Source organism: Triturus cristatus, chromosome 7 (assembly GCF_964204655.1).
Source record: "Triturus cristatus chromosome 7, aTriCri1.1, whole genome shotgun sequence".
NCBI classification, from domain to species: Eukaryota; Metazoa; Chordata; class Amphibia; order Caudata; family Salamandridae; genus Triturus; species Triturus cristatus.
In genome coordinates, this window is record NC_140590.1 from 985,482,740 (window position 1) to 985,510,289 (window position 27,550).

At 47.9% G+C, this 27,550-nt stretch overlaps 1 protein-coding gene and 1 long non-coding RNA gene across 2 annotated transcripts in view; one reads left to right on the top strand and one right to left on the bottom strand.

The window, feature by feature from the left end:
• The window catches only part of LOC146810960 (protein bicaudal C homolog 1-A-like), a 273,354-nt gene that overhangs the window by 197,860 nt on the left and 47,944 nt on the right, over window positions 1–27,550 (top strand). Inside the window, exon 17 of the mRNA XM_085618020.1 lies at window positions 5,540–5,645. Coding sequence (XP_085474146.1) covers window positions 5,540–5,645 — 106 coding nt within the window. The remainder of the gene's footprint in view (window positions 1–5,539; window positions 5,646–27,550) is intronic.
• Window positions 1–27,550, bottom strand: part of LOC146810961 (uncharacterized) — a 179,126-nt gene that overhangs the window by 7,854 nt on the left and 143,722 nt on the right. The gene's annotated exons all lie outside the window — the stretch shown is intronic.

Genomic DNA, 27,550 nt, shown 5'->3' on the forward strand with positions numbered 1-27,550 from the left:
GAGGGGCTATTGAGAGAAGAGAGGCACTGTTGGAGAGTGATAGTGAAGGATTCAGAAAAGAGCCCCAAAAAGATTGTTGTACTGGTGCATAGTAAGGTCATCATTTACTATGCTTTAAAAGCAAATTCAATTCAATACATAATGACAAATGTGTTGCAGAATACACCATTATTTCCCAAATTTCCTTGGTGGGAGAGCCCCCCAAAGTTTGCTTTGCAGTGGCCAGGCTCACTCACTGCACTTAGTACTGGTCTGACAACATTTGCCAGGGCTGCTTTAGGTTTCCAGTCTGGCCCTGGCAGGAGCCTCATACTGCGAAATAGAAACAAACATTGAAAAGGTAGTTGCCGAGATGCAGCGCTAACCATCCCATTAAAAGTTTTCGATTTTGCTAATTCTTTCTATATAAAATATTAAAATCTTTAGTGATTGAAGTATTTTTTTGGTGTGCACAAGTGTGTGTTTACTTTTTTCAAACTACTATTTTAATGTTTGAAATTTAAATCGTACAAATTATTTGGGGGTCCTTGGCTTCCAATAGTGACTCAATAGGGGTCCTCAGGAGTCAAAAGTTTGGGATCTTAGACTGGTTTTCAAACTGGAATGGCATGGTGAGCAAAAAAACGATGGATTTAGGCCCAGATCTCTGTACTGGGGTGAATGTATGACATTGTTCTGCATTCTGTCCATCAACTGTTGTTTTTGCATTTGTCACCCGAGTGGGACGGGTATGCCCAGACGTGGGTCCCGTGCTCTCCATGCCACTGGAATCAAGCTATCCTGGCTGAAGAGGGGTGAAACCCCGAAACTGGTCCTAGGATGCTTGTTTCCAGTCCAGGGAGGACCTGGCTTCGCAGTTCGGGCTGGACTGTTCCCATGAGGCACAGGGTCAAGACTGATTTTCACATGGCTGTGTTCAAACTGGAATGGCATGGTGAGCAAACAAAACGATGGATTTAGTCCCAGATCTCTATACTGGGGTGAATGTATGACATTGTTCTGCATTCTGTCCATCAACTGTTGTTTTTGCATTTGTCACCCCGAGTGGGACGGGTATGCCCAGACGTGGGTCCCGTGCTCTCCATGTCACTGGAATCAAGCTATCCTGGCTGAAGAGGGGTGAAACCCCAAAGCCGGTCCTAGGATGCTTGTTTCCAGTCCAGGGAGGACCTGGCTTGGCAGTTCGGGCTGGACTGTCCCATGAGTTTGCACTTTTCTCTCTCTTTTTGCCTTTTTCCTTTTGCCCTTATTTGCACTTTTCTCTCTCTTTTTGCCTTTTTTCTTTTGCCTTTTTCAACCTGTTTTTCCCTGCCGCTGCTGCCCCCGAGGCCCCTCTCCCCCAGCACGACCAGTGCAACCTGCCCAATCCAGCTCCCCTCCACGCTCTGGCCTCCCAGCTGTCCAGCCCTCCCCGACCCCTACTTAATGACGGACGCTGCAGGGACAGGCGAGCAAGACCACTGACTCATTGTCAGTGAAATTGCTCACCCTCCCTCGCAGCTCCACCATTAAGTGAGGCCTTCCCCCAAGCCCCTGAACTCTCGAGTTTCACCTGCGCCTCATCCCTGGTGGTCCAGTGGACCTCTGTCTCCATTCTCTTGCTCCGCTTTTTCTCTCCCTTTTCACTCGTTTTTCCCCAACTTCTATCTCCCCCTTCACTCTCCTTCTGTGTCTTTCCTCCGTTTTTCACTCATTTTTTACCCTCATCTCAATCTCCACCTTTCACTCCCCTGTGTCCTCTGTTTCTTTTCTCCCCTCTTTCTTACACTTTTGCTGCCTTATTTGCACTTTTCTCTCTCTTTTTGCCTTTTTCCTTTTGTCTTTTTCAGCCTGTTTTTCCCCACCGCTGCTGCCCCCATGGCCCCTCCCCCCCCAGCACGACCAGTGCGACCGGCCCATTCCAGCTCCCCTCCCCGCTCCCACCTCCCAGCTGTCCAGCCCTCCCCGACCCCTACTTAATGGCGGCCACTGCGGGGCAGGCGAGCAAGAGCACTGACTCATTGTCAGTGAAATTGTTGCTCTTCCTCCCTCGCAGATCCACCATTAAGTGAGGCCTTCCCCCAAGCCCCTGAACTCTCGAGTGTTGGTGTTCGAGGCCCTCCTCCACCCGCAGGTTTCACCTGCGCCTCATCCCTGGTGGTCCAGTGGACCTCTGTCTCCATTCTCTTGCTCCGCTTTTTCTCTCCTTTTTCACTCGTTTTTTCCCTCACTTCTATCTCCCCCCTTCACTCTCCTTCTGGGTCTTTCCTCCATTTTCTGTGATTTTCCCCTCATTTCAAGCTCCCCCCTTCACTCTCCTTCTGTGTCTTTCCTCCGTTTTTCACTCATTTTTTACCCTCATCTCAATCTCTCCATTTCACTCTCCTGTGTCTTCTCTGTCTTTCCTCCACTCTTAATTGCACTTTTTCGGTCATTTTTCCCTCATTTCAAGCTCCCCCCTTCACTCTCCTGTGTCTTTCCTCTGTTTTTCACTCGTTTTTTACCCTCATCTCAATCTCCTCCTTTCACTCTCCTGTGTCCTCTGTGTCTTTCCTCCCCTCTTTCTTGCACTTTTGCTGCCTTATTTGCACTTTTCTCTCTCTTTTCGCCTTTTTCCTTTAGCCGTTTTCAGCCAGTTTTTCCCCGCCGCTGCTGCCCCCGCAGCCCCTCCCCCCCAGCACGACCAGTGCGACCGGCCCAATCCAGCTCCCCTCCCCGCTCCCGCCTCCCAGCTGTTCAGCCCTCCTCGACCCCTACTTAATCGCGGCAAGCTCGTCTGTGCCCGTCCGCGACCCGACTTCGGCCAGCGCCAGGAACCCTGGATCTCTGCCCCACCATTGCTATGACCCAGCAGCACTCCACGCTCTCAACCCAGGCTGCAAACAACAACTGCAAGCTAGCATCACCAGCCGACACCCACAGACCCTTCAGCTGTCACCGCTGCCGGCACACTTGCAGCACCGCCAAGCAATCCGCCCGCAAGAACACAACCGAACCGAAGACCCAGCAATGCATCCTCCTCAACGTCCGATCCCTCCACAAACACGCCACTGAAATCTAGGACCTCCTCGACAGCACTACCCCGGACGTAGCATTCTTTACCAAAACCTGGACCAACACCACCTCGGGACCGGACATCGCCATTGCCATTCCCCATCGTCCACAAATCCACCCTCCACCTGAGCACACTCCCCTCCTGAAGAAACCCTCGGTGGACCCCACCGACCTCAAAAACTAAAGACCCATCTCCCTGCTCCTGTTCCCAGCGAAAGTCATCTAGAAAGCTATCAACAGCCAACTCGCCACATTCATCGAAGAGCACAACATCCTCGACTCCTCCCGATCCGGTTTCAGAAAAAAACACAGTATGGAAACCGCACTCCTCGCCGCAACAGACGACATCCGTAACTTACTGGACAAAGGAGATACAGCAGCCCTCATCCTCCTCGACCTCTCAGCGGCGTTCGACAGTCTCTCACCACACCCTAATACGCAGACTCAACAACGCAGGGATCCAAGACAAGGCCCTCGACTGGATCCGCTCCTTCCTCTCCGGCAGAACGCAGCGGGTCAGACTCCCCCCTTTCCTCTCGGACCCTACCCCTACCACCTGTGGAGTCCCCCAGGGGTCCTCCCTCAGCCCTACACTCTTCAATGTCTACATGGCTCTGCTCGCCCCCATCGTCAGAACCTACGGACTCGACATTGTGTCATACGCAGACGACACCCAACTCATCCTCTCCCTATCCAACGAACCCAACACCGCCAGACAACTTTCGAGAAGGCATGGAAGCCGTCGCCAAATGGATGAAAAACAAATGCCTACAAGTTAACACCAACAAAACGGAAGTACTCATCATGGGCCCAAACCCAGACACATGGAACGACACCTGGTGGCCCCCAGCCCCGGAAGCCTGCCCACCCCCACGGACCACGCACGCAACCTGGGAATCATCCTGGACTCAGAGCTCAAAATGGACCGCCAGATCAACTCTGTCTCGTCCTCCTGCTTCCACACCCTCCGCCTCCTACGTAAGACCTTCAAATGGATCCCCCTCGAACACAGAAAGACCGCCACTCACGCCCTGGTCACCAGCAGGCTCGACTACGGCAACACACTCTATGCCGGAATAAACAAAAACCTCACCCGCAAGCTACAGAACATCCAAAACGCTGCCGCAAGACTGGTCCTCAACCTGCCAAGACACTGCCACATCTCCCAGCACCTGCGCACACTCCACTGGCACCCCATCGAAGCTAGAGTCACCTTCAAGATGCTAACCCACGCTCACAAGGCCCTCCACGACACCGGACCAGCATACCTGAATAGCCGAAACAAATTCCACGCACCCCAAATGACCCTACGATCAGCCCAGCTCTCCTACGCTGTGGTCCCCCGCACCAGAAAGACCAGATCGGGAGGCCGCCCCTTCTCCTTCCGCGCGGCCAGAGCCTGGAACGACCTTCCCCTCCACCACAGACAGATAACATCGTTCCCCATCTTCGCAAGAAACCTCAAAACCTGGCTCTTCGACAGTCCACCTCCTTGATGGACTGGAACCTGCGAACCCCCCACACCCCCCAGCGCCTTGAGACCCTTATGGGTGAGTAGTTGCGCTTAACAAACACCTGAAACACCTGATGAGGCACAGGGTCAAGACTGATTTGCATACGGCTGTGTTCAAATTGGAATGGCATGGTGAGCAAAAAAACGATGGATTTAGGCCCAGATCTCTGTACTGGGGTGAATGTATGACATTGTTCTGCATTCTGTCCATCAACTGTTGTTTTTGCATTAGACTGATTCTCGGGAAGCCTCAGCAACATTTCCAGAAATGAGAAACAGAAAAGCAGTCAAACTTCATACTAAAATGGATTTAAAGGACCTCAAAATGTAAGGTAATAGTGAGAACAAAAATTCATTTTTAGTGAACACATCTTGCCACACGTTCGCGATGTAAATAACAGGTGTAATTATTACCCAATTTAATAGTAATCAATTTACCACCAGCAGACGTAAGAAAGGCTGCCTTAACTTCGCCTGGTTGGATTCAAACTTGTGACCTGCAGATTAAAGCTGGGACCTGGGGTCAGCATCAAGCGTTTTTCTCAATGAGCCATCTTGCATTCATGAGAAAATACTGAATGAATCGAGGACTTTGAATAGTCCATTAAGTCAGAGATCCCACATTCACATTTAACACATTTAACACAAGACAAACTGAAGCGGCTTTCTTAAGAGATTGCTCATTGCCTTTGCCCACTCCACCACTGATGACAAGCAGTTTTGGAGACATAAGTTGAGTTAGAGCTCAGTAACAATTTACTATTTTCCCCATTTGAGTAGATTACCATGAAATCCCCATACATTGCATTAAAAATGTTTTCTGATTTTAAATATCACCTTCACATCTTTCACTGCCACTTCATACCTAGCCCTCCATTTTCAAGGGTTTACAGTGACCCGGAGTGACTTGCTGTACCATTGCTATAGCTATGCTAGTAATGTAAGACCTATAGTATCACATAATGGTAACGTTTACATTTTTCAATTTTTAAGGTGTGGAATAATGACAAAACACTTGGTGGAAGTCAATCAAGGAACTGGAGGGAGCGTAAAGAATCCACCGTCACAGCAGCCCAAAGTCCTCCATCTTCTTCCCAAGGTACAGACAAGCACGCTGATATTTATAGTCACTTGTTTTTTTTATTTTTTTTATTTATAAAGTTTTTATTTAATGCAAGCCAGTTACAATACAAACAAAAATACATATAAACCAGAAAGACAAGTGCAAGCAGCAGACAGAAAATAAATACCAAACATAAAAAAAAAAAATAATAATAATAATAATAAAAAAATAAATAAATAAGTAAATAAATAGATACAGCTTGTTTTTTTTTTAGTAACCAACAGACGACAGACCAGATAAAAACAGATAAAAACATATTAGGGCGTAAAAAGAAAGAGAGGAAAAGAGAGAATAGCCAAGAATTATCCTGCTTCACCCTCAATCCATTGCAGAATTGGCGCCCAAATTTTCATTCCCATAGACTTTTTTTTAGTCCCTTTTGTTCTATATATAGCATATTCCAGATTATATATTGCTAATAAACGTGCCCTCCAGGTACAAAACGATGGTGCTTCACGACTAATCCACTCTTGGGTAATACACCCTCGAAGAATTGCCATAAGGATAAAAACCAGGTTTCTATTATACTCGTTCGATATCTTGGAAGAAACTCCTAACAGAACTAATTCAGGTGTTATTGTTATTACAGATCCAAGTACTACAGTGAGGAAGGATTGAATTTCATGTAGCAAAGATGTTAAACGTGGGCAGCTACAAAACATGTGAACTGCGTCAGCAGCAAATAACCCACATCTACTACATGCATTACCAGTGGTTGAGCCCCATTTAGAAATTTTTGCAGGAGTATAATACAGGTCAAAGATGGCCATAAAATGCTGAGCACGCATTCTGCCCGTCAACAAAACAGAGTTAGCAAGCAAAATAGATGTCTGAATCGAATTGCTATCACAGTTCGTCTTCTCCGCCCACCGCTGTTGAATATCCAACATATCATCAGAGCAGGAAGATAATAATAATTTGTAATATACACCTATCCTTTTTTTAGTGTATAAAGCGTCAATGATAGGAATTTCGACCAACCCAGAGTGATCCAGAGAGGTCATCTTCTTAAGAAAGCTATGCACCTGGAGGTACTTGAAATAATCCAGATTTGTAAGATTAAACTTAGATTTAAGTTCCAAAAATGTTATAATGCGGTTATTATGCCATAAATCACCTAATACATTAATGCCACTGTTCCCCCATCTCGTCATTGTATAATCTCTAAAGATAGGAGGAAATATATGTATAGACATCAGAGGGGTGTACTTAGATATGTTTTGGAGTCCTACGTGACGTCGGATTAGCTTCCAAACAAAAAAAGCAGCTTTCAATATCTTAAATTTTGTTTTTTTATAATAGCTGGGTTCTATATTAGTTAGCAAGCACCCACGCGCCTCAACTCCCAAAGCAAATTCATAGATTGAAGGAGCATGTGACTCTTGTAATTGTACATTTGCGCCAATTATCAAAGGAGAAATAAACTGTAAAGCAGATGCTAAATAATAAAACAAGAAATAAGGTGTATTCCATCCTCCCCTATCCTTAGGAAGGATCATCTTCTTATACGCTCTACGTTGGCGTTTATAGCCCCACAGAAATCTAGTCGTCATTCTCTCAAGTTCTTTAAAAAAAATAAGAGGAAATTCTAAAGGGACAGAACGAAATAGGTATAAAAATTTGGGAAGAATTAACATTTTCAACACGTTATTTCTCCCATATATAGACAAATGCAAATAATTAATACGCTCCAACATAGAATTGGCTTTTTTTAGAATTAATTTATAATTGAGTTCCGGGATAGAAGATACTGGTGTAGTAATCTGAATGCCCAGATATGTCGCCACCGTAACAATATTGAGGTGGACCAACGGACGAACTGAAGGAGTCTGGCCCACTAAGAGAATTTGCGTTTTAGCCATATTAAGTTTGTACCCCGAAAACAAACCAAACTTACATGCCAACGCTTCTACCTTTGGGATAGCCTTAACAATATTTGTTGTAATCACGACCACGTCATCGGCATAGGCCAACGCTCTGTAATTCACTCCCGCCACCGGAACTGGGGAAATATCTTCAGTTTGATTAAGCTCTTTAATAAACAGATCAATATAGATAGCAAAGAGTAATGGTGAAGCTGGACAGCCCTGTCTGGTCCCCCGATTGATAGAGAACAGGGCAGATGACTTTGTCCCAATTCTTACAGAGGACAGAGGGGATTTATACAGAGTTTTCAAGGCCGAGATCATAGTAGGTCCAAACCCCTTCAGGGAGAGCATATCCCAAAGATAGGGCCAGGCCACCCTGTCGAATGCTTTTTCAGCATCCAACAGGGTGATTGCTATAGATGTTTTAGTACCCTGAGCCCAGTCCATAAGGGCAATGATCCTACGGACATGATCCGTAGTATCCCGCCCGGGTATAAACCCATGTTGCCATCTAGAGACTATGGTGGCAATTATCCCTGATATCCTTGAGGCTAATATTTTAGAGAAAACTTTGCTATCTGCATTAATTAGCTAGATTGGCCTATATGAAGCCGGGCTGGTAGCAGGTTTATCTTTTTTCAAAAATGCCATTATTATTGATTGTCTCCAAGAAGCAGGCGCTATTCCTTTCTGTGCTTCTAAAAAAGTGGCCAGCATGTCTTGTTTCAATAAGTTCCTGAATAGCCTAAAAAACTCCAGAGGGATGCCATCAGGCCCCATTGCTTTACCCGAAGCGAGAGAGGATAACGCCGACTCAATTTCATTCCATGTAATGTCAGCATCTAAAGCCTGAACTTGAGCAGTGGTTAATTTTGTGATGTTATGCAATGAGGAAAAGTTCAAGAAGAGCTCGTTAGAATATAATTGAGCATCTTGCTCGTAAAGCTTTGAATAGAACTGTCGGAATACCTCAAGGATTTCATCGGGATTATTATGGATTAGCCCAGTAGCATCCTCAACTGCAGTGACAACATTAGTGGTCTCTTTTAATCTTATTGTTTTTGCCAAAATCCTGCCAGAATTTTCCCCCATTTCATAAATCTGTGATCTAAATATTGCGGTCTGCTCAGCCACTTTAGTAGCTAACACCTCATACAGTCTAGCTTTATGTATATCTAAAATGGTTTTAATATGGTCTGTGTCTTGTGCTAGACTGATAGAAATGATTAATTTAGTCTCCCATTCCAGAATTGCTTTATAATAACGATCTAGCTTATTCCGGATGTTCTTTTGTTTTCTAATCGAATACGACAGAGTCTCCCCACGTACTCCTGCTTTAAATGCATCCCAAACATTTTGGGTCGATGCACTCCCCCTGTTAAACTCAAAAAACTCTCTGATCCACTTTCCCATATGTTCTATATATGCCGGGTCCGCCAGTAACTTTCGCTCAAAGGACCAAGTACTCATCAGAGGTGTATCTGGTCTGTCAATTTTAAGCACTAATAAAACCGGATTATGATCAGAAATTATTCGTGGAAGAATTTGAAAGTCAATATTATGATTAAACCCTAGAGTAACAAAAAAATAATCCAGTCGACAAAGTTTTTGATGTGGTGAGGAAAAAAAAGTATACCCCGGTGATAAAGGATTTTTGTCAAAGCCCACATCAGACAGACCAAAGTCCAAAACTAAAGCTCTTAATGCCTTAAATGTCTTTTTTTTCAGTCCAGGATATATTGAAGTGCCCCGTATGTCTAGACCACCTTCCATATGAATATTTACATCTCCGCAAAAAATTAGAGGAGATGACCAAGTGGCTAATTCTAGGTTTAAAAAATGTAATATGTCCGGATCATCTGTATTGGGGGCATATACTGAACATATAGTCCATAATTTATTATCAATACAGATTTCAATAATCATCCATCTACCGTACTCGTCTGCTTTAGATCGTTTCAGACTGGCCAATCATTTTCTCATAAGGATAGCAACGCCTCTAGTGGTGGTACCTTGACGAGTACAGCCCAATAACTGCATACCCAATTCGTTAAATAAATGTATATCATTCCAGACCAGATGTGTTTCCTGAAGACACAATAAATCAAGGTTCATATTCTGTATTAATTGGGCGCAGACCCCCCTCTTTTCCCTATTGTTTAGACCACAAATGTTCCAAGAACAAATTCTCAAAATACCCATCTTATTGAAATTAATCCAAACAACCTACTGCCACTGCATGAATCTAAGTTAAGACATACCTCCCGTATGAAAAAGAATAAATACCCAAAAAGAATCCCTTTTATTTTAGAACTCCAATCAGTTAAAGCACCAGACTGTCTGTAAATCTCCAAGACGAAATAGCAATTCCAATACGAAAACATCTTATAGCACATATCTTTCTTTACACATTCATTTGTAACCAAGCTTGCCCCCTCCACACCCCAGGCCAAAGCCCAAACCCACCACCCCGCAAAAGAAAAAAAACTACCCACCCCCTCCCCTATCCCTACCCAGACCCCTACCCATAATGGGCCGAGGGACTGAAAAGTCCCTACCATGTGATGTTGTGAGAAGTAGCCTGTGCCTCGCGGCTCGCTCTACAACGTATAATATGTCCAACATATGTCAAACATAATAAGTAAAAAAAAACAGCTCAGTAAACTTCGCTACAAATCAGCTTAAGTAAAATTAAGTAGGGTCAAATAAACCAAGCAAAAAGTGAAAGTTGATGCCTCATCAACAGAGAGAAAAAAATTCTGGGATCATACTCATAGTACGGCTAGCAACTCCTTAGCTGCCCCTTCGGATGTAAGAAAATAAGAATTTGCTTTATGAATTACTTTCAATTTAGAGGGATTGAGAAGAAATACTTGGGCCCCCTTAGCCTGAAAAGACGGTATTAGCTGGCGAAACTGCCAGCGTTGTTGGACAGTGGCATGACAATAATCAGGCCGAACAAAGAACTCCAAGCTCTTCCCCCTGCGCTTTCGATCTGGTCTGGCTAAGTCATATAGAGCCTCTCTAGCCAAAAAGTTATTCAGGGTGATCAATATGGCTCTTGGTCTAGGAATGCTACCAGATCTAGTATTCATTTGAAATGGAAATCTGTGGGCCCTTTGGAGTTCCACATCCCACTTCCAATGTGATAATTCCGGAAAGGCTTCAGCGAAAAGTTCACTAACAAATTGCCTAACATTCCCCCCCTTGCTCCCCTCAGGAATACCCAAGATACGTAAATTATTGCGCTGTGATCTATTTTCAATGTCAACCAGCTTCCAGTTAATCTCTTCCTTTAAACTCTCCAAGGAAGATATCTGTGTTTTTTGAATATTCATCCTATCTTCAATTTCAGAGATCCTCTCTTCGGCTTCAACCACCCTTGCGGTAATTTCGGAGCATGATCTAGCCACTCGTCTTAGGTTATTTTGCAGCTTCCGTACAGCCCCTTGTGTTCGTAAATTCTCAGTTCTCGTCTCTTCACGATGTTGTAGCATGAGCTGATATAATGTACCCAACGTGACCACAGGAGCCTTAGAATCGTCTACCTTGTTTGAACTCTTGATAGTGGGGGAACCAGCACTAGTTCCTTGTATCGATAAAACTGTATTTTCATCTGTTTCCCATTCTGGACTAGCTGGGAGCCCCTCCACCTCGTTCTCCACCTCCTTCTCCTCATCATCTTCATCAGAAGAACTCCTGTGGTCCTGTATTAAACTGCTCGAGCTATTATCGCTGGCTGCGTCACCTGTCTCCCCATAATGGTCTATGTCCCCTTCAAGACTCTCAGACTCCAGAGGATTAGACAGGTCCGACATGGAGTAGAAATTCCCTGCAGAGTCAAGTGTATCAGAGTCAGTATCACCTACTGGGACCGCCACCTCTTGTATATTTTCCCCAACCGGAATCACAGCTGCAGGGGAGTCAGTCTGGCTGGTCACTTGTAATACACAAATCTAAAGTTTTCTTCCAACGCTCTTTACACCTAAAAGGGATTCTTCTTGAACCCATTTCTTCCATCTTGCCCTCAGAAACTAATCACTGCTTTATCATGTGTATCTCATTCATTTCATTTTCTATACTATACCTAGGAAGGTCACTCTCAGAACCTACCATTCCAGTTAATAAGCAAATCAATGCAGCTAAATCCACTTGGAAATCTGTGTGGGAGACTGCTTGTCCCCTCCTTGCACCCATGAAGCCTCTCCCTGTACTAAGTGTATCTATCTTTCCTCCTGGCAAGAATCACTGTTACATAGTTTTTTTTTTATAAATTCAGTGCCATATACCTATATGGCTGTCCTCAGATCTTGACTGGCTCTGATGAATCTGGGGGTCACATCCCGTAATATTTAACACTTCTGTGTGCACTTCTAAATGTGTGAAACATCCTATCAGCACCAATTGCAGCTGTTTTACCTAATCACGGGAATCACTGACCCACTGAAAGTTATTCATTCACTTTTTACAAAAGATTTTAGATTCACAACTTCTTATGCAGACTGACTCCTCTTTAGCATAAGATTGTGGCCACAGGCACCAATGACAAAAACACCAGAGCAGACTGTGCAGGGGATTCGCAACTGTTTATACAATTAAATAATATTAGTGGAATAATTACGTGTACCCACGTAAAAAGCTAAATTGAAACGTTTGAATGATTGCTGCCATCAAATGAATCACCAGTATGCACTGATAAAATGAAAGCATGCATTAGGAGCAAAAGTTATACAGTGAGATGCTAGGGGCAAGCATATTGCCTCATCTTCTAGAAATGAAAACATTCACATTTTGAACAGCTCCCAAATTCCCATTACATTTAAAAGCTCAGTTCGTACATTTTTTTACTTTTGAATTAAACGAAATATTTCATAATTTGTGTATTTGATGTATACTTGTTTCTGTATTTTTGTGTGTTGTTTTGAAGTTCAAATCTCACAAATTGCTTCGGCCAGTCCTGGCTTCCAGTAGTGATACTGGAGGGGTCCAAAGTCAAACAGTTAATAACCTCTGTACTATGACTATAGCACTGCCACCTGGAATATTAAGTTGGAATCATACAACTATGCATGCACTCAGTAATGAACATTAAAGTACAAAACAGCAATGGTACGACGTAATGTGCAATTTCTAGTGTTAGAAAAGCATTGCAACATGTACAGTATTTACATAATTAGCAGTGTGCTACATAAATAGGAAGAAGGAGGTTTCATAGCCCATTCCTTTTAAAAGACTGTTATTATTAACTTTGGATGTAGACATTATAAAGTAGATACATGAAATGTATTTCTCTATAGCTCATATACAAATGTGGCCATCTTAGATATATTACGGAAGGCACGGGACAAACAGACAGAGAAGTAGCAGTTCCATTTAGGAGGCACGTTTGATGCAGTGGATGCTGTAAAAAGCCCTCGTCGGTAGAGTGAACACATATACAGATTATAAACAATAAATACTTCAATGCATGCATGCTTGTTGTTGGCTGGGCATACAACACTTTTTGATTTAAGAATGTTGTAAGAACATGTTTTTCTCATGTTTTTTTCTGCTACCATTCTTCCAGATTTTAAAACGTTCAATGTAATAAAGGGAAATATTGTGCTATTAAACATTCAATGAATGATTCTAAACATTCACATGCAATTTTTCCAAACAAACAGGTAGCTTTTTTATGGTTTAAATCATTTATTGCGCTTTCTCAACAAACAATACATTCCACACTGACATGTTGCAACACGGCCCTTGGAGGATGTACTACAAGCAGAAACAGCAGGCCGATTTAATTAAAGGACGTGCGGAAAGAAAACAGAACAAGCTCACAACATATAAGTAACGTACCCCACCCTCCCCCCACCTTCTCCCTTGTCCACCAAAAGAAAAGGGTTAAAAGTATGCTGTGTTGAGAGCTCGTTCTGAAACTCAGACCTCACCCCTTGACTCCTCGGGGTCAGAAATCGGCAGAAGGCGGCGATACCTTGGGCAGGTGACTTCCCTAAATTCAGACGCAAGTAGGGACAGAAAGGGTTGCCACAGCTCGGCAAACGAGAAGCCCCTCCCTGCCCCCGTCAGCGTCAGCTTCTCCATCCCCAGAACATACCAGAGTCGATGTAGCCAGCCTATGAAAGTGGGGGTCTGGGGGGAGCGCCAATGTGTTAGAACATTTTGCACCGCCGAACCCAACTCAATTGCCATGAGCCGACCCCTGTGAGATTTGAGTGGGAAGGTCACAGGATTTGGGAGGCACATAAAAGGACGTAAGCCGGGTAGCGTGGTTTCTGCGTGTCCAAGTGTGTGTCGATTTTGTCCAGAATTTGAGTTCAGTATGTCTGGATGTGTACGCAGTCCCAGAGCAAATGAACCAGTGTACCAACCTCCCCACACCCTCTCCAACAGGTCGCGTCCTGAGATGGGTCTATGGCATGGAGCCTTCCAGGGGTATAGTACCAATAAGTAACGAGTTTAGTAAGGGTTTCTGTCAGTCCCATGTGGTAGGCCGAGTGGCGAGCTCTGTAGTAAACCCCTTCCCATTCTTTCTGTGTGAGTGTTCTGCCCAGGTCTCTTTCCCACCTTGCCCAACTAGCATTATACATGTGTGCATTCCGGGCCTAGAGCATTTTATAAAGGTCCGAGGTAAGCTTTTTGTCCGAGGTACGTGTGACAAGCCACTTTTCGTATGTGGTCAGAAGTCTGCTGACAAAGGGCTTCATCTGGGAGTGCAAGACCCAGTGACGTATTTGACAGTACTGAAGCCTCTCAGACTCAGGGAGCCCATATTCTAATTTGAACTGGTGAAACGGCATATTTCCGTCCACGTCGAATAGGTGGCCCGCCGAGCGGCAGCCCGAAGACCGCCGAGAGGGAGAGGTAAAGAGCCACCGATTTGAGCATGTTGACCTTGAAGCCCGATGCCAGCGCAAACGCGTCTAACTCTGCAAGGCATGCCGGTAACGCGATGAGGGGATTCGAACAGGACATCGTCGGCATACAAGCTAACCGTATGGGTGTATCCCCCAAACCGGATCCCTGTAATCTCAGGGTGAGTGCGGAGACGATGGGCCAGCGGCTCCATATAGAAGGCAAAAAGGAGTGGCGACCAGGGACATCCCTCTCTCTACTGGGAACCGGGCTGATGTATGGCCGTTAACCTGCACCGTAGCTGTTGGGAATTGATAGCAGTTAAGGATAAGCGTCCGGAACCCCTCCCCAATCCCGCGCGAGTGAGAACCTATTCTAGGTAAGGCCAGTGGACCTGATCGAATGGCTTTACGGCATCGATGGTGAGCAGCATATATTCCTCTCGAATTCGGGAGGGCTTCTCAATAAGGTGTAATACCCGTTTTGTGTTGTCGCTCGTCTGCCGTTGGGGGATAAACCCAGCTTGATGTGGGTCAATGAGCTCGGGAAAATAAGGCGAGAGACGAGCTGCTAGTATCCCGGTGTATAACTTGAGATCGATGTTGAGGAGGGAAATGGAGCGATAAGCCCCACAGGCCGTCCTATCCTTACCGGGCTTCGGAATAACTACTATGGAGGCCTCAAGCATCTCAAACGGAATCGCGCCCGGTTCGGCAAATGAGTTAAATAGCTTCGTAAGCACTGGGGCCAGCTGAGAACAGAATGTTTTATAGAAGATAGTGGAAAAACCATTGGGTCCCGTCGCGAAATGGCCGCTATGACCACCTCAACCCTTATGTCGCGGCCGAGGTGGTCTGCTTGAGCCATCGTCAGTGTGGGCAAGCCATCTGATGCGAAATAGGCGGCAATGTTTGCGAGGGCAAGGGGGAGCCAGTGTAGAGGCAGGCGTAAAAATCTCAAAACGCCTCTGCAATTTCAGAGTCTGTGGAGACTCGCCTTCCGTCGTCACGCTGGATCTCCCTTACCCCTTGTTTCTGGCGGGTTTATCTTAGTTTCTGGGCGAGTAGACGGCCGCACCGGTCCCCACCCACGTAATAAGCGTGCCGCAACCGGAGGGCCGCATACTCTGCTCTATCTTGATCTAGAGCGGCTAGCTGTTGGCGCATAGCTTTGAGCTGGCGCCAGACGCGTGGTGCTCCCGTCCGCTGGTGTATTTGTTCCAATTGAGAGAGAGATCGTCTCTTTTGCGTCTACGCTCTGCGTTCTCCGCAGATGTGATGGCCACTAATTCCCCTCGGATAACTGCCTTAAGTGCCGCCCATTGCGTGGAAAGTAAGGTGTCGGAGTTCATGTTGTGGAAGAGGTGATCTTTTATGGAGCGCTGAATTTGGCCAACCACTGTGGCTCGATGTAATAGAGTGTTGCGGAGGTGCCAAACCCTTGGGGAACGCTGTGTAGGAGGAAATGAGAAGGTGGCAGTAACTGGTGCATGGTCCGATAGAGAGGCCACCCCCATCTCCACAGACATAACCAATGCCTGCAGAGGTGTGGAAGCCAGCAGGTAATCTAATCTGGCATATGTCTTGTGGGCGTGGGAGTAGAAGGGCAATTCCCAGCTGTGGGGGTGAGCGCAGCGCCAAAGGTCATTAAGGTCTAGTTCGTGCAGTCGAGTCAGTCCGGTCACAGATATCGCTCCTGTTTGGTTGGTACGCTGGCCAGATCTATCTGCAGTGTTATCAAAAACAATGTTGAGGTCACCCCCCAGAAGAATCCTACGCTCTATGAGTGCAGTAAGAAGAAATTTCTCAGGACCTTCGTTGGGGCCGTATACTGAGCCAATAGTGAGTGTAAGGCCTCCTAGGGCGAAGGGATATGTAGGAAGTCGCCCTTTTATTTCCGCCTCTTTATGAAGGACTTGTCCCCGGAACCTCTGCGCAACCAAAATGACCACCCCTGCCGTTTTAGTGGGACCTGAAGAGAACAACTGTGTCGGGAACCTAGGGGATTTAAGGCTGTGGCAATCCTTAGACAACAAGTGCGTTTCCTGGAGTAGGCATATGTCCGCCCCGGAGTTTTCCAGGCAGGATAGGACCGCCCTACGTTTAACTGGGTTGTTAAGGCCCCGTACGTTCAGGGTGAGTATTTTAAGCGTGGAGGGGGTCATGCAAGCAATAGGAGGTGACTGGCCGTACCTGGTGCCCCGGGTCCCCTGCGCTGCGAATGCCTGGCGTCTGTTGTACAGGAAGGACCTACTTGAACGAGAGCGTGTAGTGGATTGAAAAAGGTGGTCACGGTACCCCAAATTCCCCCAAAAGGTGCAAATCCCAACTGAAAGTCAAATGAATGTCTTATCGCAAGTGCAGAACTAAAAAAGAAAAATAGAAAAAGTTAACATGTAGTCCATCATCCCATGATGGTTGGAAGAAAGTTAACATGGGGGGTACTTTGTGGACGAAGGTGGGCCCACCCCGTCAACAGCCCAGAGCATACACTGGACCTGTCAAATCAAGCCAATTGGTTCGTGGATGTCAGCCGGGCTGTGATTTGGCCAGTTCTGCGGAGAGGGTCTCAAGGGCCGATTTCGGGCCCTGTGAAATTTCAGCAGGAGGAGGTCTTTTTGGCCGGCGACGCCGACCTTGCTGACGCCAGCGGGGTTTCCATCATCTGCTTCTTATTTAGGGCCTTCATCTCCGCTATCTTCCTCTGGAGGATCCACTCCAAGTAGACGGCAGGCCTCAGAAAGGTAGCGCAATTGAAACAGTTTGCCATCTTCCAGCCAGAATGGGTGGCCCCAGCTGTATGAGATGTTGAGTTGCCGAAGGTACGCTGTGACAGGTTTAAAGGTTCTGCGTTTTTGTAAGGTGAGGGTTGCCATGTCCTGGTAGAGAACCGGAGATTGACCTCGGATTGTCAGGGGATGCAATTGTCTCGCCTTTTGGAGGATTTCTTCCTTGGTTCGGAAATCCTGCACACAGACCAGGATGTCAGATGGCGGGGCTGTCGCAGCCCGTGGAGTGCCCACTCTGTGCGCCCTGTCCAGGCGGAAATCAGTGTCCAGAGGCCTGCCCAGGATGTGGTTGAAGAGCTCCCTGGTGTACTTGAAGATGTCGCCTGCTTCCTCATCGGTCTTCACTCCTCAGATCTGGATGTTGTGGCGACGGGAACGGTTTTCTATGTCCTCGAGATGCGACTGTAGGTCCACTTGCTGATCGTAGATTCTAAGGACCTCCTGTTGGAGTGCTGTCATCTCCGCACTTCTCCTCCAATTCGGCGACTCGCTCCCCAATTCCGTCCCTCCCCCTGTGAACGTCTTTGATTTCCGCCGTAAGGTCCCGCTTGAGAGTTTGCAGATCTTCCCATAGTGCGACGAAGAGGGACTCCAGAAAGGCTTTGGTGATTGGTTCTCCACCTTCGCCGCCCAGGGACACGGCATGCTCGGAGCTCTTCGTCATGTCACTGGTGTGTCGGGAGGAGGACATATCTTGCCTCAATCAAAGTGCAGGGCCAACGGGGATGAACACTGTTTGGGCTCTCCCAGAACTAAAGCGGCTGGGTGGGGCCCCCGCTGGTCTGGCACGTGAATCTGTGCGTTGGGCACTGGGCTCTCCGCAACCGTGTACCGATGATTACCCTGGGCGGCAGGAAGCGGCGACTCAGCTTCGCGGTGGTGCGTCCGTGTCAAGGCTCACCTCACAGGCTTATGCTGCACAGCGGGGCCTCGTGCTGGACAGCAGGTAGTGGTGGGCCCCAGCAGCTGCCGTGGGGGAACGGTACAGCAAAGTCCCTCCGTTGCCCCCAGATGGTCTCCTGTCCTGGGGGCCCCCTCGCTGCAATGTGGAGTATAGAACCACTCTCCGCACCCAGGGACAGAAAATAACCTCCAGCGCCCGCAGGATGGTGGAGGGCTGTGCTGCAAATTGGCGGGTCGTATCATGCCCCACCGCTGGCAAGTTGCTGCGCCAGAGGTTTCTGTGACGTGTTGGGGCCTTAGTTACAGATGTTGACTTCCGTCCCTATTGTGCGGGCTCTGTGCTTGCGGCCTGAATCCACGCTCCTCCAGCTAAGCCCCACTCTCCCGTGGCCGACGGCCACCCGACTCCCAGGGCCTCCCTGCCTCTCTCCCTCGTAGCGCGTCGCTGCCCCAGAATAGGCTCTTGCTGGTTGAAGCCGCCGCCCAGATAGTAGTGGCGCCGCTGTGACTGGGGATGCTGTGACCCACAGGGGGCTTGGGGAACACTCCCCGTAGCTTTCCTCCCGCAGCTGGACCCCGAGCCGACTACCCAGTCCCGGTCACTTCGGCGAGAAGCTTCTCGTCCTCGGTGGCCAACCGCCACCCGATTCTGCCGCCCCCACCTTCCGCGTGCTCCTGCGTTGGAGCGCTACACCAGGGGAAGACTCGGTCGTCAGCTGTAGGGGCAGGAGGGCCCGAACGAGCCCCGGGACCCTCAACCTGCCCCGACTCACCATCTCCACGCCAGGCAGTCGCAAAATGGTGGGCGGATGTCGGCGATCCCGGGCCTCCTCCTCGCTGGGGTTGGGCTCTGTCGGGATGAGACAAGCAGGAGCCTTCGCGCCGTTAGGTGCGGGGGATCTTCATGTCAAGTCCTCGTCAACAAACGGCCTCTCTGGTCCTTCGTCCCACGGGCCGATCTCGGACCTCTTCAGCCCGCCGCTGCTTTCCCTTGCTGCGCCTCCTCGAGAGTCCGGCCGCAGCACCGCTGGCTCCCGACTCACGTCGGAAGAACAAGCCTCGGCAGCCGATCGCACCCCTGCAGGCGTCTCCGTCAGTGTTAGACCTGTCAGCCCTAGTGTGGTCTTTCCCTGTGTTTTTGCCCTTGCCTCATTTTTTCCACCCTCTTTTTTGTTGGCCTTAGGTCTCCGAGCGCCTTTCCATTGCTAATCAGTGTTAAGGTGCAGGTGCTCTCTTCCCCCAATATGGCTACCACAGGCCCCTGCTACTGTGGAGTGGCCATTTTAGTAGCACCCTAGTTGCCAGGAGCTGGCTGGGACCCTACAACATTGTTGCGACACCAGCCTGCCTTTTTGTCCTATAGCTAGAGTGGGGAAGCTCCTGGAACTTGTTGGAACCTTCTAGAAGAAGGGTGGGGTTTACTTTTGCCGCCTTAGAGGGTGGTCACCTGACCTAGGGATACTTAAGGAAAGGAGGGGAACCCAGGGACAACCTACCAAGCCTGACTGAGAACTCCCTCCAGTCACCAACTCATCCTAAACCCCCCCCCCCCAAGGAACAAACCTACTAAGGGCGCCAGAACCAACAAGCGCCACAAGGACCTTCAAACTTACCACAGAAACTTATCACAGAAACTTACCGCAGAAACTTACCACAGAAACTTACCACAGAGCTGCTGGGGGATCGACCAGGTACCTGCGCTGTGCCACTCCTGCGCTCCCTGACTTAACCTGGGTCCCCTCCCCAGCTTGTTCTGCCATTGGCGTGTGGCCTGCCGCCTCCCAGCATACCTGCCCTGAGTTGGGGTGCCTCTGAGGGAAAAAGGAGGTTCTAGGCGCCAAACACATCGCCACCCCCCGAGCAGTGGGGCCGCCCTTAATTTCTACATCCCCCGCTGGGGGTGCCCGACAGGAATCACTCACCGCTACGGCCCGGGCCCAGGGCGACGATCCCCGTTATCTCCGGGGCCCGCGAGGAAGACCGGGGCCCCGTCGCTGTGTCGCCGACGCTATACCGCGGCCCTCCACAAGCAGAGGGCCGCCAGAACCCCAGTGAAGGCCTCGTCAGGCCGCGCCACCCGGTAGAGGCCGTGTAGGCCCGAAGCCAAAGACTCCAGTCACCTGACGGGGGCGGACTGCCAAACGCCGCCCCCGCCGCTGTGCCATTCGTCGAGTGGGCCGCGCCCCCGCAGGCCGCGCTGTCATTGGCGGCTGCGGGCACAAGCCTCCACCACCTCCGAGGAAGTGCCGAGTCCGGATCGGCCCGGACACCGCCGGGAGACTCGCGTGGCTGGCGGGAGGGGCTCTGAGAAGCGTGAGCCCCCGCCCAGCCGTGGATCTTCGTAAGGGCCTGCGGAAGGCCGAAGAGCCAGGTAACCCCCAGGGGAGGAGGGCGGGAGGCCCGAGAGAGGCCCGGAGCTCGCCTCTACCCCGGGGTGGCCCCTCGTAAGGTCTGCTGGGCAAAGTGACGTCCTGGAAGACAGAAGCCTGGGCAGATAGCCTGGAGAATTTCTTACCCTATGAGGGGCTCCCTGGAAGCCGGCCCACGTGATGCTCGCCCCATGCATGGCTCTTTAACTGTCGAATCCGCCGGACATTGGTTGGGGCGCCGAGAGTCCGCCCGAGTAAAATTGGCCCCTGTGTGGCTCTGATGTACGGCCCGGTAGAGCGCTTGAGTTTTGACAGAGTCGGGCTCTGATCCCTTACTACATCTAGCGGCCCCTTGTGTTACTGCCCTGTTTAGCGCTAATGAGATGCACTGTCACACGCTCAGACGAGATGCCATGCATAGCACTGTAATGGCTTGGGAAGTTTAATGCTCTCATTCACTGCTAGACGTAATGCTCTAATTCAATGCTAGATGTAATGCTCTAACTCGATGCTGATTTAATGCCCTGATTGAAGGCTCTGATTTAACGCGCTTTTGATTTGCTATGTACAGCGCTATGCTTAAATGCCATATTATGAAGGGCTATGGAATTGCTATGTGCAGCGCTCTGTGTAAATGCTGGGTTTGACGCTCCCCAGGATCACCAGGTGTCGCGCTTTGATTCAATGCAAGGTTTTGATGTTTTAATGAACTGCCAATCTATTCCAAATGAAATGCTTTTGATCCTAATGTTGATCTAGATAAAACTGATTGTTTTTATTCAACCTACTGTGTGGTGTCGATTATTGCGTGCGTTTCCTGTCTCAGTGGATGTGTGTGCTGTATGGTCACTTTACACGTAAGCCTTTGGATGCCTACCTGCTTGCGCCACGCTACCCCCATAGGGCCTGGTGACCCCCGGTCCTACAGTCAGGCTCTTCCACTCGAGCCAATACAGGTACGTGGTCGCCTGATAGCTGAAAGCGGCAAATAGCCGGTGCTTTGATGGGCCGTCGGCGGTAGCGATGAAACAACACGTCTGCTCACACCGCCATCTTCCAGGTAGCTTTTTTAAAACAATATAAAAATGATGGTGACTTGTAGACTTTAAAACAATTTCCAGGGACTGAAATCATTGTAAACGTATAACTAGCACATAGAAGGATAAGTCCTATGTTTGTCGTCTCCTAGCTCTAGAACACACAGCACTGCAGACAAGAACCATTTAATCAGTACATTCAGTCTTATACTCAGAAAGGTTAAGGACCCTAGTGCTGTTTTTCAATAAATCTGGTACGGCTCAGATTCTAAAGTAGGTGGAGCGGTATTCCCAGGTGGGGTACTGCTGTGGCTGATAATAAAAGGCTGGGTGTTTCTGAACATCCTTTTCCTAGGGGGTGACATAAACTAACCTGGTTTTGCTGGTCAGAAAATGTGGTTGTTAAGATTTTATGAGGCTCGGGGTCATGGCTTGCCCAATCAAGATGGCAGACTTTGAGTTCGCTCCTGGCCATCCCCTCTATCCTCCATAATCAGGCCACTGAAAACTGCGGGATCATCAAGGGGTTCAGCTGGTGGCCCCTGGACCTGAACGCCAACAACTAAGCCGCCTTGAACCTGCGCAGGGTGTGCCTCCAGGTTTGACATTTTTAACCCCATTTCGGAATTACAGGTCATGACTATTCTCAGTCAGACAAGATCTGGATCACCTTGGGACCCGTGTCCTCCAGTCGGTTCCTGAGGTTATAGCTAATTACCTAGTTACCTAATTACCAACAGCATGTTTTCTGATGGGTATTTTCCATTACAATGGATGAGGGCATCCATCCTCCTGCTGTCGAAAAAACCAAATCTGGATAATAAAGACCCTAATAACTATAGGCAGATCTCATGACTACCTTTCCAGGCCAAGATCGTGGAGAAGGCTATGAATATAGAGCTAACTCAGTTTATTAAAGATAATAAACTCCTTGACAGCTCTCAATATGGCTTTAGAAGTCAACGTAGCACTGAGTTGGCCCTGATCAATGTGTTGGAGGACATAAGAGAGGTGCTGGACAAAGGCGGGAGGACAGCCTAGATCCTGCTGGACCTCTCGACGGCCTTCAACCCAGTCGAACACGATCTTCTTATCGATCGAATCTTCTCCTTGAGCATTAGGGGTAGGGAATTTGATCTATTGAAGTCTATTCTCAGAGATAGGGAGCAAATGGTGGAGTTTGGTGGGCACAGGTCCCACTTCTTCTCTTTTTTTGCGGGGTGCCACAGGGCTCCTTGCTGAGTCCGACCCTTTTTAACCTTCATGTCACCCCCCTCTGCTCACTTATAAAGTTGTTCGGTTTAAAGACGGTATCATATGCTGATGACACACAAATCGTGGCATCCTTTGCAGGGGACCCAACAAACACTGCATCGAGATTTCCCGACTCTATGCGAGAAGTTGGAAACTGGATATCCCAAAACTGTCTTAAGTTAAATACGGGGAAACCAAGGTGCTTCTATTTGGACGCGATATCGCCTTTTGGACATCAAGTTGGTGGCCACAGGAACTGAGAAAAATCCCCACTCCAGTCACTAATTTTGAAAAATGTAGTGGTATACTTTGACACCAAGCTGTTCTTCAAAGGGCAAATTAATGCGATCCCCTCTTCCTGCTTCTTTATGATTAAAACTCTCAGGAAAATATTACCTTTTATTCCGTTAGAGCTTCAGAAAGCTGTAGTTTTGGCTTTTATCCTATCAAAAATCGATTATTGCAATGGGGTATTTCTCAATATACAATCACGATTTCTAAAAAAAATGCAGGTCCTCCAAATTGCAGCAGTTCGTATGCTACTTGCCATCCTCAAACATCAATCCTGCCCTAGCAAGTTTGCATTGGCTACCAGTTAAAAGATGAATTGAATTTAAGGCCGTTTGTATCACCTTTAAAGCCCTATATGGGCTTGGCCCTGACTATTTTACACGCAGTTTCAGGCGGTACGTCCCAGAGAGGCAACTCCATTCAGGGACATTCTCCAACCTTGTAATCCCAAGGGCCAAACCTGCCTCCTGGAGGGGGAATAGGTTTAGTTGCGGGCACAGTTAGCTTGTGGAACTCACTTCCTCTGGCACTCAAGAAGGAAAGCAACCTTCTGGCGTTCCGCAAGCTTTTAAAAACCTGGCTGTTCAATAACTAGCCCAAACTCATTAATCCAGCCATGCCTCTTTGGTTAGCCTACTCTGCAGATCCGCCGCGCCTAGACACCCTTGGGTATTAGTGCGCATTACAAATCAAAATTTCATTTAATTTCATCCGTGGTCCTGGTGGCCAGACAGTTTGGACGAGCCCAGCCCGTGGCCTTCTAGCCTTCCCTCTTGGAGTGAGAAGATGTTTACGGCATTGGAGAGGCGCTGCGGAGGGATGCTGGTGTTGGACGATCCTCCCTCTGGAGTGACCTTGAGGCCTTGTTAGACTCCCAGACACAACTGTGGGTCGACCAGACTGATCGCCGCTGGGCGCAGTGCAGCTGCTACAGGTTCGCATGGCCAAAGAGATAAGTAGTGTCTCCAATCCCCCATCCCTAGACAGTATGGAGAGGGTGACCGAGCAGAGCACTTGTGCATATTCTGGGATGCGCTCACGGCCAGGTGGGCCTCCGCATGGTGGGCAGACTGCTGCCACAATTTTACTGATTTCTCTGGGGGAGCCATCTCAGGGCTAGTGCCTCTTCCCCAGACTCGCCAGGGCACCTGCCTGCTTGAGCACCCTGAAGCTGGAGCCATGGGAACCGGGCCTTGCAAGGTGGCATTGTCAGGCGAGTTGGATGTCCCACCTGATCCCCATATATAGCAGAGCCAAATACAAACCTGACTTTATCCACTCTTTGGCATCTCCTGGTTTGATCAGGGGAGCCCATGCTCGCCACGGTGCTGCGTATTTCAGGGCCTAAACGTCCTTCCTGGATGCCTCTAACTCCAAGGTGTGCCATTGCAACTGCACGTAGGATAACATGGGGAAAGATAAAGGGAACATAGCAAATGCCCAAACCACGATGGATAGGTTCACCACCAACATGATTATGAATGCAGGACAGCAGGGGACTGTCCCCCCAATCACTGCTCGACAGAGCCCACTAACATCACCACCATACTGCAAGAATCCAGAGTGGTGCTTGAAACTAAGATTGGGGAGGTTAAAGAAGATGCATCGCTTGTCCATCAAGACCTTAGCACTATGGCCCTCTCTCAAGACCAAAGTGGCCAATTTGCTGTCTCTCACAAGCGCTCTCAAATGGCGCGCTGAAGGTACCGAATATAAATCGCGGAGCAACAACCAGCAACTTGTGGGCTTCCCCGAGGGGTCGGAATCCTGCGGATGTCCTTCAGAAATGACTGCAGTGGTGGCTACCAAAAGACACCCTTTCATAATGGTTTGTGACTGGAAGGGCACACAGGTCACCGGCCAACTGCCTCTGTGCCCACTGATAGCCAGGATCCTCAACTAACGGGATAGAGACTCCATCCTCTGTGAGGCCTGAAAACTTCGGACATTAACATTCCAAACAACTTGGATTATTATATTCCCAGACTATGCCCAGAAAACAGAAAGACAACAAAGGTCCTTTGATAAAGTGAAACATAAACTCAATGCACTCAATCTCATATACATGCTCATCTCCCAGCCAAACTCGAAGTGCTCCACGCAGGCTGCTCCCCCTTCTTTCAAAAGACACACAATTGATGCGGCACCCCGTATGCTGCATGAGAGTGGGTGGCCGAACGGTCATCACTGCAACACCCAGACTGGGATTCCAGGGCTCCTCTCAGAGAGAAAACCCCTATGCGCCCTGAGATCTAAACAATGCCATTGCACCAAATTCAAGATAATGAAAATCAAAGTGCCAAATTCACCAAAACACCGTAAAAAGTGTGTAACTACTCCCAAAACTATCTAAATGGAATCTATCATGAACGACTAAAAGTGCTTGTGTCATTGAAAAAATAAGCGTTAAAAGATCTACCTCTCTAGAGTCCACCTGAAATCTGAAACCAGATACAGATAAACTCAATAGCTGCGCAGTACAATTACTGTCTGTAAAATTAAATGCAAAAAGTCTAAGGTTCGAATAATGCAATGTAACAAAAAAGACACAGAAAGGAATAAGCCAAAGTGTGAAGGAAACTAACGTAAGTGGATGAGTTAAAAAAACGAAACTCACCAGGCGTCCACAACGCCAAACAACAACCAAAATATGTCTTAGTAGAAACGCAATGTGCCGGTCCGGACACTGAACGCGATGCTGAAAATAATACACACTGTCAATGTGGGTATGCTGCGAGCAACACGCCCTTAACAATAACGCTTCCCTCCGTGAGAGTGTACTCACTGGTGCTGCCTTACAAGCCGAACTCCAACAGTTGCAAACCCCTCTGGAAATGCCACGATTCAATCTTGTACTTCGCGAGTCGCTGACTTGGGTTCAGGCAGTCATTTGAAACATGGAACGCGTAGCATGCTAATACAAAATCTTGTACCTCGCAAGTCACTGACTCGTGTGCAGCCTATCGTATAAAACGTAAAACGCACAGCGTGCTAATGGGAAAAATGAAGGAAGGACTAAATCTAACTGTGCACCATGAAAGGCGGTGGCCTTGTTGGATGAGTAAGTGAAAGCAAAACATAAGTGCTCACCAAAACCGAGTGAAAAAATAAAAAGAAAAGATAATGAAAAAGGATAGAATGTGAAAAGGAAAAGTCAATAATATAAAATATGTTCATGTAATAAACCAATGAAATAACAATGAATAAACATATACATGGAGGATCAGAAACAGTAATGCAACCCATATAACGGCAAAACATTTGATATCAAGTAGAAATAGTGATGGCGTATGAATTCACGTTACTCTGTATATATCACTACTATTAAGGGAATCAACCCTCATACATCTGTAAGGCCGTAAAATCATTCTGTATACAAAAGTGTATAAACAAACATAGTGTTCTAAATTGTCGCATCATATCTTGTTCTAAACATGTATACGAGTGATCTTTTCAACTCTAATCAACACATATTACATTACAGATTATCTTGTTAGGGCAATTTACATAAATTATCAATGCATCAAAATGCTCTTGTAGTGGATATTTAAAAAAAAACATTACTGATACCATCAAAGAATAAATTTACGGAGATAGTGCTATTTCTTAGACCTGGCCGACCCCCTGAGACCCGTCTTCTCATCGCCCCATTTCCCTTATAAATTTCGAACCTAAATTGTTAGGGAAAATTCTGGCCGACCGCCTTAGGCGGTGCATTACCGATTTGATCCATCCTGACCAGGCGGGATTCATGCCACAGAGGGCCACTAGACATAACATCATGAGAGTCCATAACGCTATCGCTGCGGCCCCTGCTTTAGGCCGTCAAGCTGCCCTTTTGTTAGCCGATATCGACAAAGCATTTGACTCACTAAGTTGGGCCTACCTTTTTCAACTGCTCGAAGCAATTAACTTTGGACCCCGTTTATTGGCATATATACGCCTGCTCTACACGGACCTGACGGCATCAGTTCGAATTGCGGGACACCACTCTCGCCCCTTTCCGAACTAGAGGGGTACCCGCCAGGGTTGCCCACTGTCTTCATTGTTGTTCGCCCTGTCGGTTGAGCCTCTGGCGGCCTGGGTCAGAAGTGACCCGGTGTTAAGGGGATTCGATTGGTCCCGCTCAAGATCTGATCGCATATCACTATATGCGGATGACGCTCTCTTTTTTGTGACTGATCCGTGGTATTATGGACCCCGAATATTAGAACTTCTTAGAGTATTTGGCGGTACCACCAGCCTCCACGCTAATCCAGCTAAATCCATCCTCTTCCAAGTGTGTGGACATCAAGGCCGTGAATCATGGGCCGCGCAGATGTCCCGGGCCACAGATGGTTTGAAATATCTGGGAATATTCAACTCCCCGTGCCCTAAGATTTCATGGGCACACAATATCACCCCACTGTTGATCCGTCTCAAAAACAAAACTACAATATGGTCTGCTCTCCCTTTATCCCTCTATGGGCGCTCCGCTATCTTCAAGATGGTATCCCTGCCTCGGAATCTATAT